The following is a 19,519-nucleotide window of genomic DNA, read 5'->3' as shown; positions in this document are numbered from 1 at the left end:
CTGGGATGCCCGAAACTCAGGTGGGGCGACAGGACTTTACAGACAAAGGAGATTTTGATGGGTGGGAACATTTGGTGAGGGGGTCAAGAGAGGCTCTGTGGCACAGTGTATTCAAAAGCTGGGTATCCACCCTGAGCAAACCGACTTATATGCTAACCTCAGACTCTGTGGGCCCGTTCGTCAGAGTGATCACCGACAAAGAGATTTTCATTCATGAATGAAAATGTGATGGGGCCATGGTCTTTTTTTTTTCTTTCTTTTTTTTTCCTCTCCATTTAGACAGGGTCTCACTGTGTCGCCCAGGCTGGAGTGCAGTGTGATGTGATCACAGCTCACTTCAGCCTTGACCTCCTGGGCTCAAGCAATCTTCCCACCTCAGCCTCCCCAGTAGCTGGGACTACAGGCAAACAAAATCATGCCCAGCTAATTAAAAAAAAATGTTAAGAGGTGGGGTCTCACTAGGTTGTCCAGGCTGGTCTCCAACTCCTGGGCTCAAACCATCCTCCTGCCTCAGCCTCTGTCCATTGTCATCACTCTCTTCCAGAGCCTCAAGCCAGGCCTAACCCCACCCAGATGTTTTCCAGACAAAACCCGGTGGATCTGGGGTCGGCGGAAGAGGGGAGGGGAGGGGTGCAGGAGGGGACGGTGAATAACTCCAGCAAATCCATTTCCACTAAAAGAGAACCAGCAGCCTCAGCTTACAGACAGCAGATCAGCAGTGCCTCCGAACACCGGAGAGCATGCCCAGGTGACTGTGCAGAGCCCCGGACCCCCTTTCTCCACACCCCAACTCCTGCACGCCTCCTCCCTCCACTACGGGGCAGCCCGGGAGGAGAGATGAAGTAACACCAGGAAGGCCGCCTTCTGGCGTTCCAGGGTGACTCGCCCTGCCCGCCTGGACACATTTCCAGATGACCTGGAGCAACAGGAACCACCCGCGCTGCCAGGGATTTAGAGCAGGGCTGTCCAGGGGCCCCTCTGCGTCCTGGGGTGGGGACGCTCCGTGAGCACGCTGGGATGAGCGTGCGGCCCCGCACGCTCGGGGCTCCTGCTTGGGAAGTCGCAGGGTGTACTCAGTGCGCCCTGAGCCCGTCGGCATCCGCGGCCCAGGGCTCCTCCCTCCGCCTCGCCCTCACCTTGGAAAGCACGTCCGGGTTGGGGTCATTCTGCAGCAGCACCGCAGCCGTGCGCGTGTCGTCGTTGCGGGCCGCGATGTGCAGGGCCGGGAGGCGCACCTTTCCCTTTGTGCCGTAGTTGATGAGGTGCGCGACGACGTTTTCGTGGCCCTGCTGCAGGGCCACCGCCAGAGGCGTGAACCCGTCCTGGCCAGAGGAGGAAAACGCTTTGCTCTGACTCGTCTGAACCTAGCTGCCCTTCACACAGGACACACCCTTGCCCCTCGGGCTCATGCTCCCAGCGGCGCCAGCCTGAGGGACCTCCCTCCACCAAAGCCCTCTTCATCCACCAAGTTCAGCCTAAATGCCACCTCCTCCCTGAAGCCCTTCCTGCCTCCACTTCCTTTCTCTGCAATCTCACAGAACCTGCCAAATTTTTCTTTAGCATTCCTTTAGTTTTCCTTTATAATTTGCTTCCAGTTTGATTTGTTTTAAGAAATTTTGACTGCTCGGATTCTTTGCCTGCTCCCCTTCTCACCCCATCTGCTGGTGCCAGGATAGTGCCTTGACAAAGCAGAACATTATTAACACTGACCAAAGGCCAGAGTCCACACCAGGCCCTGAGAATTCAATTGTGAGCTACTACTACTACTACTACTACTATTATTATTATTTTATTTTTGAGACAGGGTCTCGCTCTGTCACTCAGGCTGGAGTGCAGTGGTGCAATCATGGCTCACTGCAGCCTTGACCTCTTGGGCTCAAGTGATCCTCCCACTTCGGCCTCCCAAGTAGCTAGGAATCAGGCACACACCACCACACCCAGCTAATTTTCTTTTTCTGTAGAGATGGGGTCTTGCTGTGTTGCCCAGGCTGGTCTTGAATTCCTAGCCTCAAGTGATCCTTCCACCTCAGACTCCCAAAGCAGTGGGATTACAGGCATGAGCCACTGTGCTTGGCCATGAGCTACTATTACTAATTCCCTCAGTTGTGGATATACTAAGGGGCACAGGACCCCAGGAACTGATAAAACGGAATGACAACAAAGCATGTCATTGAGCCATCCAAAGTTAATAGTCAAGAGACTCCTTGGCTCTATCTAGTCCAATTTCATTATTTCGCCAGTGACAAGACTCAGGACCACAGCGAATGAGAATTGTCCAAGGGTGCATGGTGGTTTTGTGGCAAAAGCCTTTCTCATTAAGGCCCAATACAAACTTGCCAACCATACACACGCATGCTTTGCCTGCCCCTCCAGTCACAAGTATTGGCCATAGCGGGAATGACGTCCTCAAGTGTGACGTCGTTTCTTTGGTACGTGTCTGGGCCTTCTTCAAGACCCACAACTTTGTCATTATTCCCTTGCAGAACTCGACAGTGCTCAGGATTAATGCAGCGACCTGAAGGTCATCCATCACTACATGGATGCGCCCCAAGCCACACACCCAGGAAGGTGTCACTGGGAGACTTCCGGTGGTGACAACATTTTTCCAAGGTACTTACTTCCGTGGCTACGTTCTGGTTAGCTCCATTTTCCAGTAAAAACTTAACCACTTCCAAGTGGTTCTCTTGTGCTGCCATGTACAGGGGTGTAAAACCTTTCTGTAAACCAAGAGAGGACATCATTAGCATCCATCCGCAATGTAAGAAAGGCCGACACCAGCACAACATCCTCTCACCTGGAGGACAGCACTCTCTTCATTCCATTTCCTCCCACCTGACCCCTCCTAAGGAAACTCATTGTCACGGTGACTGGCATCCTGGGATTATTACAAAAGGCCACAGAGGCTGTGCCTCCCCTCGCCACCGTAGGTCAATCTCTTCGGCTCACATACTCCTCATTGATGTCATCAATGCTGCACCCCGTGCCTCATTCCTCCAGTCCTCCATTTCTCTCTCCACCTGGGCCATAACTGGACATATTATTTGGCTTAGGTCCACAACAGTTCAACCCCATCATGCTTAGGACGTGAGGTCTATGCATGAGAAATAATAAAGGATGTCTTCACCACTGCTTGGAGACACGCTCCTGAGAAATCTAGGTCCTGCCCCACAGTGTGTGTGTTAACACAGCTGCCAGTGGATGCACGAGGGAGCAGGAAAGAGGAAGCACGTATGGAAAGGCAGCACCCTCTAGTACAGAGCAGAGAGCCATTACCTGTGACTGGGCATTGACGTTGGCGCCATAGTTGACAAGCTCCCGGACCACCTCGTCCTGCCCGGCCAGGGCGGCGATGTGCAGGGCCGTGTTCCCCTTCTGAAACACACAGGGGAAGGGAACAGAGGCGGTTTCCCACTGGGCCTGCTATGGGACCAGCAAAGGTCTGTGGACAGGTGCTGCTTGAAGGACCCGGGGGCTTTCTTCATGGCCAAAAGGGGTAGAAAGGACACACGTGCGTGCTTGACCCCTCGCACATCCTGAAATCACACTGAAAGTACAGGGAGGAAAATCCTGCCTGTTGTCTATGAAAAACAATGCTGCAAGAGCCATAGAAAAGAAGGAAATCAGGTCTTCTGCAGCGACTCGGATGGAACTGGAGGCCAGTATCTTACATGAAGCAACTCAGAAACAGAAAGTCAAATACTGCATGTTCTCACTCGTAAGTATGAGCTACATAATGTGCACACGTGGACATCCAGAGGGTAGAGAGACACTGAAGACTCAGGGGGTGGGAGGTGGGGGCGATGAGAAATTATCTTTTGGGTGTGATGCCCACTATTTGGGTGATGGCCACACTAACAGCCCAGGCTTCACCACTACACAATGTATCCATGGAAGAAAGCTGCATTCGTACCCCCTCAATCTATAAAAAGAAAAACATTTAAAAAGAAGACCATCAGCATTGGCTGGTGTAATTGGAGTGGCGCAGGAAGGGGACAGATGACACTGAGAGGTGCGGTTGAAGGAGACTGCAGCCATGTCAAAACAACTCCTTTATTATTATTATGATTATTATTATTATGTATCCATAATAATTAAAAATCAAAAAATGTTTATAAAAGAAAAAAAGAGCCTCCGCCAACACACACAACTTCTGAACACCTAATCTGCTGTGTGGGTGTGGTGTCCTGTCCCTAGCAGACGGCACGTCAGTGTCCCTCAGGACACACACTGGAAGGCTTGTCAGCGAGCTGACCCTCTGCGGACCTGCAGCTCCGCTCAGCCTGCAACCCTGCAAGGCAACAAGCCCTCTGAGAGGCCTGGGAGCACTGGGAAAGGAGGCCGGCAGGTCCCTCAGGCCCACACCTTTGACACCATCCCAGGGATACCCACAGACCACAAGCTGCAGTGGAGGGGACAAAGAGATGGTAGGCAGGAGAGTGAGGAAAGTATTGGACAGTAAAGGAAAGGGTAAGATCAACTCTACTATGTATGTAGGGAAGAGAAGAAAAATCAGAAAATAAATGGGGGTTAATAAATGGAATACAATCTGACCAAGAAAAATACAAAGAATATGCGACATACTAGTAGGCAAAATGTAACGAGTAAGGGTTCACCAAATCGGAGAGTAGAAAAAAACTGGAGAGAATAAACACTGGAGGAAAACAAGGCACGTAATTGTTTTAAACTTCGTAAAAGATGAGAACCAACAGCAGAGACTGAGAAATAAGGCAGGTTCTGAGAAAGTATGTTTTTGTTTTGTTTTGTTTTTAGAATTGGAGCTCTCACTCTAACACCCAGGCTGGACCGCAGTGGCACCATCATAGCTCACTGCAGCCTCCAACTCCTGGGCTCAAGCGATCCTCCCACCTCAGCCTCCGGCGTAGGTGGGACTAAGGTGTGTGCCACCGTGCCCAGCTAATTTTTAAAATTTTTGCAGAGACGGGCTCTCACTTTGTTGCCCAGGCTGGTCTCCCGTTTCAGCCTCTCAGAGCTCTGGGATTACAGGCGTGGGCCTGAGAACATGAGTTTAACGTTCTCAGGTTTTCTTGTCTGGATTCTTCTTGGATATTTAACAACAATTCACAGACAGGACCAGCAGCCTCCATCTGTTGCCGGGATACCCACAGCCTTCCAGCCAGGCTCCTGCCAGCCCCCGGGGGTCCTGGACCAGAATGTCAGCACTGCCTCTGGGGGTGGACTCCCCTGGGTGTCCTGCACCTGCGCCCCCATTCAGGGAGTTCGGGGGCGGGGGTGGGCAGGCTCCACTCCATGCTTCCGTCAAATAGGGCGAGTGCAGAAAAAGGGTCCATGGTCGGACCCATCTGTCCCTGCACTACTTAAGGAGCAGAGATCTCAAACAACCTCGTTTTTAGAGTTTAGACAGTATGTAGTTCTTTTTACTAAACTACATAATCGTTAACTAATCCATTTCAAGAAACTTAAGAACGGACAGGCAGGGACTTCGGACTCTGACCTTGCCCGGTGGCACCTGTCACCTGGAGGAAAAGCTTCCTCACTGAGATGGAAGAGAGCAGCCCGGGGCCCAGCCGTGTGGCCCCCCAGCCGCTGCTGACCCAGCTTTCCTGGGTCAGGGAGGCAGGCCCATGAGGCCGCCCTGGGGGCTGGGAAGCAGCCCAGGTCTATTTCTTGTACTCTGCCTGGTAATTGAAACATAAAGCCTGGGGCTGGGTACAGCAGCTCACATTCGTAATCCTGGTGCTTTGGGAGGCCAAGGTAGGAGGATTGCTTGAGTCCAGGAGTTCAAGACCAGCCTGGGAAACAGTGAGACCCAGTCTCTGTGTCTTTAAAAAAAAAAAAAGGCATAAAACCGGTTTTTTTGTTTGTTTGTTTTTTTAAAGGCAGGCACTTCCCATTTGTTGCCTCCTGAAGTTGTCTTTTTGATTTCTCCTCAAGTTCTATTTGATGAAGAACAAAGTTCTTCCTCAAGTATCCATTGGAGAATAAATGCCAGATATGAAAGTCTGGAAGTTCATTAATAATTTTTCATAGAAGTCCAAAGAGCCTCCATTGAGAGGCTTGGCACCTGCTGTACCAAATGCAGCACGGCTGCTGGCACCAGAAACTTTTCTAGACACCAGGATGCTGAGCTCCAAGTAGCGTCTTCTGGGCTCCCATGGAAAAGAAGGAGGCATCCTGGGTCCTTTCATTCACTGGTCACACGCTTCCTGGGCATAAGCACAGCAGGCCCGGGCCAGCATGGAGGCACAGAGGCCACGGAGACATCAAGAGGCTCACGTCAAATGTTTCTTTCCATCTGAGCCTTCCTGCCTGAAGTCCCGCGATATGAGAGCTTTCCTTACCCCACGAGGAGAGGAAGGCCCCCCTGTCTGGGGGAGCTCATCAGTGGTGGAACCCTGGCTATGGATCTTGGTTCAAGCCAGCTGGACCAAGGGCAGCATAAGTGAGCAATAAGAACACAGGGAAAATTCTGGAAGTGGACCTCCTTTCCCCTATCTATACACACACATTATGAGGCTCAAGAAGGCCCCTGGCCTAAGTCGTGGGAGTCACAGGGAAAGGGATTTGTGAGCCTCTGTTTCCTCTGCCCCTCCCTCAATATGAAAGACCATTGCCTCAAAGGAGCAGGAAAAATCACTTAGCTGTATTTTGCTCCACAAATACCCAATTTCTCTATTTTCAGGGGCTCACAGAGCTCAGAGCAGGGACGATGGTTGCATGGGTGCTGGGTGAATGCAAGTGGAAGGGGGAGAGGGACCCCGAGTGAGAGAGCAGGCTTTTCTCCAGTGGAGATGAAAGCTGTCCCCGTTCATTAACAGCTTAGGTGCCGAGCTCCAGTCTTTAAGAGCTGGAGATAGGAGGATGGGGAAAGAATGCATTTGTTTTATGCTTTTAAAATTTCTAAGTACATTTTAGGAATCTAAATTGGTTTTGGCTTTTTACTCTTTTTCTTTTTTTTTTTTCATCTTTCTGCTGCCTGGGAGCCCCATCACAGTCCCCAATCTGTTGTGACTCTTCCCCAGCCCACGGTTTCAGTTCCACCTTTTTTTCCCCTCTCTCTCTGGATGGTATTCCAAAGCCACGTTGGCTTAGAAAATTTCTAAAAATAAAAAAGACACACCAAGTGTTCACTTGCAAAATCACAACCTGGGGAGGAGATTCGGAAATAGTCAAAGCACGGAAGCCTCGTGTTTCCACAGCCCTTGAAGGCACGCCAGGGCAGGCGCCGCTCCGGCACACGCGGGGCAGGTCAGATGGCGCTCAGCTCACAGCCAGGTACGTGGGAGTGTGCGGAGAAAATCATCTCATCCTTCATCCACACAAGAAGCAGGGTGGGAACAATCGGAATTTGACATAGAATTTGGGGAAAAAATACCCCATATACAGTCAGAAAGAGCAATTCAGTTTATTTTACCCAAAAGTGCAATAAGATCTTTTCACATTCAGGAAATGACATGAAAATTACAGAATTTTACCTGAGAGATGATTCTACCTTCATAATATTTTGGTAGTTCACTTCATAACCATAAATTATATCTGTTCTCTACGTATTGTTCTTCTACACTCTCTGCTTGAGAGGCAGCAAACTGTTTGCTGCATGGAACTGAAATTGAGGCTGTGTGTGAGATCACGTGTAATAAATACCAAATGGAAAATAAGAGGCTAGCGGGGAAAGAACTCCAGAAGAAAAACATAGGAAAGGAACAGAGGAGGGAGGAGAAGAGAAAACAAGAACTAGGGAGACAATACTTGAGTTAGCAAATGGAGATGATTTTTTGTTTGTTTTATTTTATTTATTTATTTTTGAGAGGGAGTCTGTCTCTGTCACCCAGGCTGGAGTGCAATGGCGTGATCTCAGCTCACTGCAACCTCCGCCTCCTGGATTCAAGCGATTCTCCTGCCTCAGCCTCCCGAATAGCTGGGATTACAGGCCTGCGCTACCATGCCTGGCTAATTTTTGTATGTTTAGTAGAGATGGGGTTTCGCCATGTTGGCTGGGCTGGTCTCAAACTCCTGACCTCAGGTGATCCTCCCGCCTCGGCCTCCCAAAGTGTTGGGATTACAGGCATAAGCCACTGTGCCCAGCCTGTTTGGTTTTATTTTTAATTGCCGGTTGCATCCTGTTTGATAAATAAGATGCGTGACAGGTAAAAAATGAAACTTATTTTGCAATCTGTAGACGTATCAATTTCATGACTCTGGGATTTCAGAAGTTGAGTCACTGGTGTTTATAATCTACTGAAATTGAGTGAAATACATTACTGTGGATGCCTGACCTCGCCCCATGCCAAACGCCTCCTCGTGAAAGAGAATGCTGTTCCAGGTCATTAGCGAGGAGAGGAAATCAGTTTGGGGCTGAACAAGGAAGACTTGCTGGAGAAGGAAAACTGAAAGAGATCTGGATTCTTGTCTACAACCCTCAGCAACAACATGGTCACCAGTATTTATTGATTCCTTACTATAGGAATCAATAATCATTAATACATCAGTAATCAATAAATAGATCCAATAAGCAGTAAATACATCCATCCAATAAATACATCCAGGCATTTGATGTATGCCATCTCACTTAATTTTCATACCAACCCTGCAACTAAGCATTATAATCTCCATTTTACAGACAAAGCTGAGGCTTCATAGTGGCCAAGTAACTCGTCCCAGGTCGCAGAGTGTGAAGTACGTTGCTGGGATTCAACTCCAGTCACCTGACTGGCGCTTTCAGAGCCCTTGGACACTGAGTTAGAGTCAAAGACCCTGAGAAAGCATAGAGCAACCAGGAAAGGGCTGTAGTTTTAGATATGTAACCTAGTGATGAGAATAAAGGCCCACTGAATCTTTCTGGAAACGGGGTCTGTTTCAGGCAGCTTCAGGGATTCAGAGAATCAATAGAAAGTGATTGGAAGGATAAGAGAAATTCAGATGCATGCCTGAGTTCTCTCATGAAGGACTGATTTCTAAGGAAGGACTCACAAACTTGAATTTTCAATGCAAAGCTCCCCCACTCCCTGTGAGACATACCTTGGTTGTTGTTTCTAGAATGATTTCTTTGTGCAGAAGTTCAACCACCATTTTCACATGGCCTTCCTTAGAGGCCAGATGCAAGCCATTCAACCCATTCTGTAAAGAGCAGAGAGGCGGGAACGGGATGGTTAGTCAAATGGTGCATTCTGCAGGTCCCATTGGGGCCCAGGCCCCTTCCCAGCCCTGAGGTGTTCACAGCACTGGAGGGAAGGAGTGGAGGGTGTCTAGGGGTTGAAAAGGGCACAGGGCAGGGCCACCCAGCCTCCCCTTCACGCCTCAGGTCACAGCAGAGCAGAGGTGGAAAGGAAGGGCAAGAACTGGCCCACCACTCCCAGATGGGAATTGCGCAGGAAGCTTTCACAAGACCCATGGTGACCTTGAAATTCAGGTTGAGGCCAGGCTTTAGGCAGCCCACTTAATTAAAATGATGTAGCTTCAACTCCTGGTTAATTTTCACAGCAGTGACCAAGAAAAGCAAAGTGGTAACACCAGTGCATCCTAAACACTTGTAGAAATAGACATATGTTTGATAAGATGTTAAACTTTGAAGCAAGCTCATATGAGAAATGAATACCACCAACCACCCAGCTGTAAGATTTCCTCAATAGAAAAATCAGTATTAAAATAGCCCCTTTGGCCCAGTACAGTAGCTCATGCCTGTAGCCCCAGCACTTTGGGAGGCTGAAGCAGCCTGGTTGCTTGAGCCCAGGATTTTGAGACCAGCCTGGGCAACATGGTAAAACCCTATCTCTACAAAAGAAAAAAAAAAAAAAAAACCCACAGAAGAAGCCAGGTGTGGTGGTGTGTTCCTATAGTTCCAGCTACTCAGCGGGCTGAGGTGGGAGAATCACCTGAGCCCGGGAGTTTGAGGCTACAGTGAGCTGAGATCCTGCTACTGCCCTCCAGCCTGGGTGACAGGGCCAGACCCTGTCTCAAAAATAAAAATAAATATAAAACATAAAATAGCCCCTTTGCCATCCCATAATTTCAAAGGTGACCAAAGAAGCCTGGCTGACAGTTAAGCTTTAGGCAAAGCAAAAACAAACAAACAAACAAAAACATTTTCCCTGCCCAACCCTTAGCCCACAAGAGCAGAACCAATTAAAATTTAACCAATTAAAGTTCCAGCTGTATTTGGTGAAGCTGCCACTGTGCTTTATGGAAGGCAGCCAAGCTCAAGTTTTATGTATCACTCTCATGCTTCCTGCTCTTCTGATCCTTGCCCTGAAAGGTCTTGAAACTTTCTGGCAAAAGCTGACATCAAGGAGTGCTACTCGGAGCCACAAATAAGTCTGACAACATGAAGGAGCAAAATATCAATTCCAACAGATGAGTTGATCTTGGCTCCATATAGAAAATGATTTTAGTCAGTGAGCAAACTCCACCCCCCGCTTTTTTATTTTGTTTCTGTCCTCCTCCTTCCCCACTAGCAATTTTCCCCTCCTCTCCTGTTCCTCCTCCTCCTCCTGGCCTCCCGTTTTGATTAATTCTGTTCTATCTTGTTCCTTTCCAGGGGAGGCCTCAGAGCCACTGCAGGCTCCAGCTCATGAAATAGATCCTCGCCACCTAGACAGAGGGCTTGGTTTCTGCAGGTATGATGTGTGGGGTCCCTGACTCACATGTCCCCAAATATCTCCACAGCCCCACCCTGCGTTCCTCAAATTCCAGCTCTCCCACTGTGTCAGGGCATCATTTTCAGGAGGTTCTTGTTCAAACACAAGTATTCTACATGGGAATGGGAGTGCATTAGCCCATTCACAGATTAGGCAAATTGCTTTGCCATAACTAGCAGAGGAAAGTCACCCAAAGTCACGATAGGAGAATGGAAGGGGTCCAGTGCTTCTTTTATGTGGGGGCCTTGGATAGAGGAAATATAACAGGTGCCTTGGATGTTAGAGAAATGAGAGGGGGCTGCAAAGGGAACATTAACTATCTCCTATGTAGGTCAGGGCAGCCCTACACCCCCGCCTATCAGCACAGCCAGCCTTGCCAGGGTGTGTGTGTAGGGGAGAGAGGGTGGTTCACCAAATATTTCCTCATGCAAATGCCTGAAAATGACCACTGGCCATTAGATTTCCTCCTCTTGCAGATTTTGCACACCATTCACTGAAGGGTCCAAAGCTGTGTGGATTCTTCTCACCTGGTGTGAATGAGTTTATCAGAGAAAGCTAGGTCAGAGCCATTCTGGGTAATAGAGAGGGAGAAAGTGCTTGAGGGCCAAATGGGAATCCAGGAGAAGGGGAGAGAGCACTGGGCAGGCAGAAACCAGTTCCCCTCCCCTCGATTTGCAAGAAAAATTCACTGCAAAGCAATTTGTTGAGTGACCAGTGCGCTGGTAGCCCGGAGTCATTCTTGCTTCTGCCATCTTGCAACTCTTTTCTGGGGTGGGTGGGCAGGAAGGAGTCCCTGCTCCTTCTCAGAGCAGGGTGAGCTTTTTCAGGCAGCACACAGCATTTCTGCAAGCGCTCTTCCAACCCAGCGACAACCTTATCAAGAAGCTTCCTGGTGCTGACAGCGGATGCCCTGTGATTGCTTGGGAACTGGGGTGGTGTTTGTGGCTGTGGGCGCGGCTGGAGTGACAGTCCGGCAGCTGCCGCGGGCTGCTTACTGCGGGAAGCTGACTCGCAGCGGCAGCCAGCCTTGACTCGGTGCTGACGGCTGGGGTTTTAGTGTTTACTTGGGCAGCACAGTCACTCTGATGAGCATTTGTGGGTCCTGAATGCATCAAAGCCGCAAAACCAGCAAGCCTGGAAAGAAAATAGCTAATGCTTGCTGCTAATGCTCTGGGACGGCCGGCCCCTGCTCTTTGAGGCCAATGTCAGGATTTCAATCTGGAGGCATTCTAGATATACTGTCTGACCAGAGAATGCAGGACTCAAAAGGGATATTAGAGGTCCCTGAACTCCACCCTTTCATCTGCAGCTGAGGAAGTTGAGGCCCAGAGTAGTCAAATGATTGGCAGAGGCCACACAGCCTCTCCAGGGCACACCCACACACAGGACCAACCTGGAATTCCCAGGAAAAAAGAGTTTTGGTTTTCTTCCCCCTAAAAACTACTGTGATAACTGGCTGGGCACGGTGGCTCACATCTGTAATCCCAGAACTTTGGGAACCGAAGCAGCTGGACCACTTGAGGGCAGGAGTTCGAGACCAGCCTGGCCAGCATGGAGAAACTCTGTCTCTACTAAAAATACAACAATTAGCAAGACGTGGTGACACACATCTGTAGTCCCAGCTACTCAAGAGGCTGAGACAGGAGAACTGTTTGAACCTGGGAGGCCAAGGTTGCAGCGAGCAGAGATCACACCACTGAATTCCAGCCTGGGTGACAGAGAGAGACTCTGTCTCAAAAAACCAAAACAAAACCCCAAACGACTGTGTTTCTTTTTATCAGATGATGAAAGCATATCTTCCCTTTTCTGGTCTCCATGAAGTTTAGAGCTAACGAATGGATGTGACCTCGGCAATTGATCTCTAGGATTTTATTCATCGCCCTGATCTGCAGAAAATCCCCTTTCTTCCCTTCCTGGGTCCCGCGCTTCCCTCGCAAAGGGCAGAGAGTAAGGACCCTTGCCACGAAAGGGGCCTCCTGAGTAGGCCCGCCTCTCGCAGAGCTGCACTCTCCCTCCATCCCAGATACTGGCTCAGTGACCTCCATCTTCTTTATGATTTTTGAAAAATGTTTTCTCACTTTAGTGTAAATTTGTCTTTAACATAGTCACCCTAAATCACTTCCAAGTCTATTACTATGGGGATCTGAATCCACTGTTCTCAGCAGGGCCACTGAATCAAACCCCATTGGGCACAGTTCATGAGAGAGATGCAAGATGGCCTGGGAATGCAATGCCTGTAGAAACCACATGGGGACGGGACTGCAGAAGCACTCGTCTCAAACACAGGTGTGAGCACTGTTGCCATCAAACGCTGAGCAATTACTTAACCCAACTCAACAAATATTTATTGAGAATCTAGTCTGTGTCTAGCCCTGTGCTAGAAATGAATCAAACACAAACTGTTTCCCTTGAAGTACTCAGTTTTGTAGGGAACACAGATGCATAAAAAAATAAATGCAAAATCATGTGAAAAAGGTCCCAAACAGCATGTAAAGGGGTAGAGGTGGCACAGAGGAGAAAGGAGTTGCTCTGTCAAGAAGGCCCAGAAAGCTTCACAGAGGCCTTTTCAAGGCAGAGGAGCCCACCTGCACAAATACAGGGTTGCAAGTTCATTAACAACAGCAAGATGAGAAGCGTGTCTGAGTTTAGATTCTAAACCCATAAGCTAAAATATGCTACCAGCTCTCTCAGCAAGTAACCTCCTCTTCCTTTCCCAAAGCACTTGGATACAAGAGATGCACAAACATCCAGACCCCAGCAGCACCTCTCCTCCAGCAATTGGTCTTAGTAGGTAGATGGCTGCGTCTACCTACCTAAGGGGTGGTGACAGCCACAAGGCACCACCATCTAGCAGCGGAAGTTGCTGAACATCTGAAAATGAACCTCCTGCACACACACACAAAGGAGCTTGTACAGCTGTCTTATTAAATGTATAACTAGTTTATACAGGAGACCACTTCTGATATCCAAAAGAGCATTTCGTGGATAAGTACCATATCTAATACTTCCTTTTTCTTTAAGCAGATTTTTCATTGCTCAAATGAGAAGGAGGAGGAGGAGTGCAAATTATGTGAGCTATTTGTTCTTAGCTGTAACTATGGACAGAGATGAACTGTAATTTACCACCTCTTCAAAACTGAGAATCATGTTTTACTTTAGCTAAATCAAGTTTAAGTTAGCTTGGTTGCTAAAAGGCAGCTTGCTGAGACTTGCTTTGAATCTTTTTGGTGACTCCCTCTCACCTTCACAGCCACTTTTCTTGAAGCCAAACGGCAGACAGGCTGTTAAAGGGGTTTGGGGGTGTGGATAAATCACACATTTCTTCCCTCAAATAACAGGGTGTAGAAGATAAGCAAGAAGGAAGTGGAAGGATATAAGAGTAAATGATTTCACTAAATTAGAAGCTGGGGAGAAAAGCAATAACAGCTTGTGGCCATTTTTTAACCATATGGCTTTTCCTGGAGGAAAACACCAGTTCACTAGAGTCCTTTTCCTACAGATACTGCCTCCCGGAGCTCCAATTACATGTGTTTTAGACCAGCTGATGTTGTCCCATAGCTCTTGGCTGCTCTGTTTTGGTTTGTTTTTTCCCCCTTTTCTCTCTTTTGTTTCAATTTGAATTATTTCTATTGACTTATCTTCAAGTTCTTTGATTCTCTCCTTAGCTATGTCCAGTCTACTGATGAACCTGTTGAAGAAATTCTTCATTTCTGAGAAAGTGTCTTTTGCTTTCAGCATTTCATTGGACTTTTTCTTATAGTTTCCATCTCTCTGCCGAAATTTTCCATCTACTCATGAATGTTACCCACTTTTCCCACTAGATCCTTTAACATATTAATCATAGTTATTTTAAAGTCTATCTAATACTTCCAACATCCAACATTGTGGTCATCTCTAGGTCTGATTCTGTTTATTGCTTGTCTCTTGAAAATAGTTCATTGGTTTTTTTCTTTCTTTTTTTTTTTTTGTTGGTGTGTGATAATTTTTGGTTGAGTGTCAGACATCAAGCATAGAAGAGCAGTAGAGACTGAGGTAAATAGTTTTTATGGCTGGAAATGAACATGCCTCTTCTTCTGTGAAGTTGTCAGCATGGAGGTGGGAAAGCTGAGTCAATCTTAGGGGTTGACCTGAGTTTGAGTTTTGTTGTTACTTTCAGTGCACCACAGCCTTCACATAAGGTAGACTGTGGTTATCTTGAACTTTGAGTTGGAGATGGGGTGCCAGGGTTTTTTTGTGTGAGTGTTCCTGACTTCCCTCAACTTCCAGCCATCCTGCATGCCTGGGCCTTAAATGCAGTCTTTCTCCATGCTCCTACTCTTCTCCCAGCAGTGGCCTGCTCTTGCTTATTATAACATGTTAGGCTGGTAGTAATGAGCATGTTCTCTTTTGTTGTGCTCCAGCTTCAGTGTTAGGCAGGCTCTGTACATCTGGCCCTCCAAGGTGGGATTTCTCTTCCATGTTTAGCAATCCTTCCCCCTTCTCTGTGGCAGCAAAACCTGTCTCACTTGCATTGGTCTTGGGTGTGAGTTTCTTGTTCCTCCCCCAGCAGTAGCCGACCCCTACTTATTTTTGTGTGTGTTTGTTTTGATTTTTGATTTTTTTTTTTTTTTTTTTTGAGATGGAGTTTCACTCTTGTTGCCCAGGCTGGAGTGCAGTGGCATGATCTTGGTTCATTGTAACCTCCACCTCCCAAGTTTAAACAATTCTCCTGCCTCAGCCTCCCAAGTAGCTGGGATTACAGGTGTCTGTCACCACGCCTGGCTAATTTGTTGTATTTTTAGTAGAGATGGGGTTTCACCATATTGGCCAGACTGGTCTCGAACTCCTGAACTTAGGTGGTCTACCCGTCTCGGCCTCCTAAAGTGCTGGGATTACAGGCGTGAGCCACCACGTCCAGCTGCCTGCTTGTTATTGGTGTAGAATCCCGGGCCCAACACAATCTCCAGCCCCTCCCCTAGGAGTCCCAAGGTGGCTGCTCCTACCTTCCCTGCAGCAGCAAGTTGTTGGCAGGAATGTTTCCTACCCTTCCCCTGGCTGAGGCAGTTTGTTTCTATTCCTCCTCTAGGTGAATGGTCTAAGGATTGGTGTATCTCTATATGCGTGCACTCTATATACACATTCATGTAATCACTACCCCTCAGTGTCTACTTCAAATTAAGGTTCCTGAGTTGGGGGTGCAGTGAGTGCTGGATAAGCCAGCTCAGGCCTATGGGGCTGACACACGGATCTTTGCTCGACCATGTCCCCTGGGATACAGGTGCAAACCAGGCCCAACTGGCAGATCTGTGGGCTTCAGCCTGGGGCCAGGCACTGCCTCCCACACCCGGACAGCACTGGGTTAACAGGCCTGCTCTTACAGGTAGGCTGGGCTGGCTCCTGGCCATGCAGGGATCTCTGGTCCCCAGGACGGGGACAGGGCAGGTGAGGATGCTGGGTGGGTGGGGAAGAGCAATTGCCTTGTTCACCTCATGCACCCCCAGGGACCTGGAAGTCCCATTTACAGATGGGTGGGGCTTCCAGCCCACTCCACCCAGAACTGGGCTTCCCTCCTCTCAGAGTGTCCCATAGGAGTGGGGTACGGGAGGCCTGTTTTATTCTCAGAATAAATGTTACCACAATTTCAAAAATAAAAATAAAGGTGAGAGGGTCTGTTTTTGCTTCACACGAGGGAAAGATCTGGAGAAGCAGTGAAAGCTTCATGTCCGTTCCTCCCTCCACCCCTGCCTGAATAGCCAAGGGTCACCTCCTGCACACCTGGCTGCTGAGGGGGCCTCATCTGGCTCCTGACATATCCCAATACTTCTCATGGGGGGCCCATGGAGAAAAGCCTGTTCCAGACACACCAGCCGACACCTGGCCTTCAAGAACTTTTAAGATTTTGGTGGCTGGGTGTGGTGGCTTGTAATCCCAGCACTTTGGGAGGCTGAGGTGGGAGGATCCCTTGAGCCCAGCAGTTCAAGGCTGCAGTGAGCTATGGTTGCACCATTGCTCTTGAGCCCGAGTGGTGGAGTGAGACCTTATCTGAAAAAAAAAAAAAAAAAGATTTTGGCTTGTATGGTGAACACCACTCTTTCCCGACCTCTGCCAAAGCTGAAGTGATTTATGTGGCCTGCTTCTTAGAGAGCCTGGCTTCTGTTTGAATTTCTGTTTACTCGGCTGCCTTACTGCCTCAGGCAGGCATGAGATGGGTTCAGGAAAAAATGACCGTTTTGTAGATTATCGAGCTTTTTCTCATCGTCAGGGTAGGAGCCATGCTCTCTGTAGCCTTCTGCATCCTACATCCTCCCTGTACTGAGCCCTTAAGGCCAGCTGGCCCCCATGATCTCTTTCCAAATGGTCCTAACACAGCAGATAACCTTTTAAGGCTCTTTTTGGCAAAAACCTTCATGCCAAGCACACACACCTGGAGTTGTGCGTCTGCCTTTGCTCTTTTTCAGGTGAGATGTCAATTGACAGAATTGTTCTGAAAAGGGATCTGTGTGATGGGCGGGGAAGGAGACCTCAGCTGGCTATGTTTCTTTTAACATTTTTACAAAGAAGAAAAAAGTCACATTCAGCCTGATTGATTCAATTTGGAGTATTTTCTTGCACCAACTGTGAGAAATTCCATTGGCAAGATACACAATTCCAGACATTTGTTCTCATTAAATGATTCCTCTGTTTAGCTCTTCTGATTGCCCCAATTGCACTAATTGATTTCCAAGTGTATGAATACAGGAGACACAGGGAATTTAACTCTGCCTGTCAAGAGAAGGGGAACGGTTTGAAACAGAAAGGCCTTGGTGTCTCTGCAAAACTGCAAGAACATCTCAAAAGCAAATGCCTACATTCCCATGAGGATACACAGCCCTCACACGTCCTTTCCACACAGCTGTTTATTTCACCTGTGCACAAGGCTGGCCCTGTCTCTATGGAGCAGGCAGCTTCAGCTGTGTCCTGTGACTGAGGACCTCCCCACCCCACACCTCCTGAAACTCACTGCTCAGACCCCCACTCCCTTTCTTTGAGCTGTATTTCTGGAGAACCTAGGAAACATGTTCATATAACACTCGGGAAACACAACGTTTGCATCCATCAACAGCTACTATCCAATGATTGGTCGAGCCAGGCCCAGAGGCAAGGAAGCACTGGCCAGGGGAAGATGTTATGGGGATGGAAGGCACTGCAGTCCTGGAAAAAACAGGCCCAATAGCAGTGGCAGAGACACCAAGGAGTCTGAGGACCCCAGAGTGAATAAAATGAAAGGTGAGAAAAGAAATGCCTAGATGCTTTTACATTTACCCATGCAGGCAGTAAAGATCCGGTCAGAAGATCTTGCTTGTGATAAGGAGGAAGCTGTCTACATAGTGGATGTTTCTATTTAATATCCTAGGTTAGTGGGATATATTTCATATCCCAGTTTCCTATTCAATCTGGATTCTCTGTTGAGTTCGCTATAAACAAGCAAGTGTTATACTCGATGTCACAGAAGCTTAATTCCCCAAATAGCAACCAACCTGTATGTGTGTTACCTCTCGCTTTGCTCTATTATTGGTCCTTGTTTGTGGAGTGAGACCACAACAGAATATATTATATTTGCAGGTCTGCAGCCCTGCAGCCGAGTAGGAGAGAAGAGCCTAAACTGGAGTTACAGAGAGGAAAAGAAGGACTGGAGTGACTGCCATTCTTACTCCAAATTCTCAAACTGATGAGAATGAAAGAAAGAGTAGGGAAGAAAGCAATGCAAAGACCATGGAGCCACAGGAAACAGAGCGGATGATGGGAAGGGAAGGAGCGACAGCACGATGGTTTGGCTGGAAGAGGAAATGAATTGAGACACATTTAAAAAATTACTAGAGCTATATAAGTTTTGATTTCTTTCCTCAAATTGCCTACATCAAAATTTCAACCAAAACAGAAAGGAAATCAAAGCTGAAGGGGTGCTTTCCCATCTTCCCTTCTCATCCTTCTCCCTCCCTCCCCACCCAGCTGGGAGTGATGTCGGCCTTATAGGGCAGTGAGCAGAGAGGTGCCCTGCAGGGCATGGGCAGCAGCGTGTCTGGGGTCTGAGAAAGAGGACAGCTAATGGAGTGGTTGGGAGGTTGTCACACTGAGCAAACAAGTCAGTGAATACGTTAAGGAGGATGGGCATCAGTGGCATTCAGGCCTCCTGCTGTCTGAAGGACTGACAAACATGGGGAAAGGAAAGGTTAGAAAGAATTCTGAGCACTGGGCTGGAATCAAAAAAATATTGGCGTGATCTCATTGATTCGTAAAATATATATACATAGACAGCTGTAGATGTAGTTAACAGACTCGTGTACGCACACATGCATGCACACAGATGTATGACAACCCGGAGCAACTGGCTCACTGGGGACCGGACCCTGGTGTCTAAGTGCTGTCTCCACTAATAGGAACCAGGGATCTTTGGAGAAGCGCTGAGCCAGGGCTGGGGCAGGGCAAGTACAAAATGAGCCTGGGGCACCTTGTGCCACAAAGTAGGAAAATGCTCAAGGAATGAGGAGGACATGTCAAAGGATGAAGAAGCCAACTGATGGGAAGGACTCCTATTGGCCCAGCTTAGACTTGACCATTAAAATAAGTCATCGGAGTATCAGGTTGAAACCCATCAAATGGAAGATGGATCCATGAGTCCAAACAGGTCTACACAAATAAAGAAAAAATAAATGAATGGGGAGAAGAAAAAGCTTATCCTTTAGTAGAACGCCAGCTAAACATTGTAGAAGACATGTTGGAAATGGGGAATCACTCTCTGGAGCCACCATAGCAGTAGCTGATACAGGCAGATGTCATCAATGGGCTCCCATCAGTGGATCCCTTTAGACTGAAATATATCCCTCCCCCAACACAATACTGATCAATTACAAAGGGAAAATCAGTGAACTTACAGTAGAAAAATGTGG

At 48.1% G+C, this 19,519-nt stretch overlaps 1 protein-coding gene and 1 long non-coding RNA gene across 20 annotated transcripts in view; one reads left to right on the top strand and one right to left on the bottom strand.

Annotated features, from left to right (window-relative positions):
* Nucleotides 1-19,519, bottom strand: part of LOC105476533 (ankyrin 1) — a 244,720-nt gene that overhangs the window by 73,528 nt on the left and 151,673 nt on the right. For all 17 annotated transcript variants that reach the window (XM_011732528.2, XM_011732531.2, XM_011732532.2 and 14 more), the window contains exons 3-6: nucleotides 8,998-9,096; nucleotides 3,274-3,372; nucleotides 2,619-2,717; nucleotides 1,137-1,322 (exon numbers count right to left, since the gene is read on the bottom strand). In XM_011732528.2, the coding sequence (XP_011730830.2) occupies nucleotides 1,137-1,322; nucleotides 2,619-2,717; nucleotides 3,274-3,372; nucleotides 8,998-9,096 (483 nt within the window). The remainder of the gene's footprint in view (nucleotides 1-1,136; nucleotides 1,323-2,618; nucleotides 2,718-3,273; nucleotides 3,373-8,997; nucleotides 9,097-19,519) is intronic.
* LOC139355857 (uncharacterized) lies at nucleotides 662-18,330 on the top strand. 3 transcript variants are annotated; one of them, XR_011607071.1, is made up of 4 exons: nucleotides 662-748; nucleotides 2,484-2,610; nucleotides 10,514-10,592; nucleotides 18,195-18,330. It is a non-coding gene; the product is annotated as an uncharacterized lncRNA (long non-coding RNA). The 3 variants fall into 3 exon arrangements; XR_011607069.1 differs by lacking the exon at nucleotides 662-748 and adding an exon at nucleotides 1,624-1,749; XR_011607070.1 differs by lacking the exons at nucleotides 662-748; nucleotides 18,195-18,330 and adding exons at nucleotides 1,624-1,749; nucleotides 17,695-17,803.

Source organism: Macaca nemestrina, chromosome 8 (genome assembly GCF_043159975.1).
Source record: "Macaca nemestrina isolate mMacNem1 chromosome 8, mMacNem.hap1, whole genome shotgun sequence".
Classification (NCBI taxonomy): domain Eukaryota; kingdom Metazoa; phylum Chordata; class Mammalia; order Primates; family Cercopithecidae; genus Macaca; species Macaca nemestrina.
This window is presented reverse-complemented; position numbering and strand designations above follow the sequence as displayed.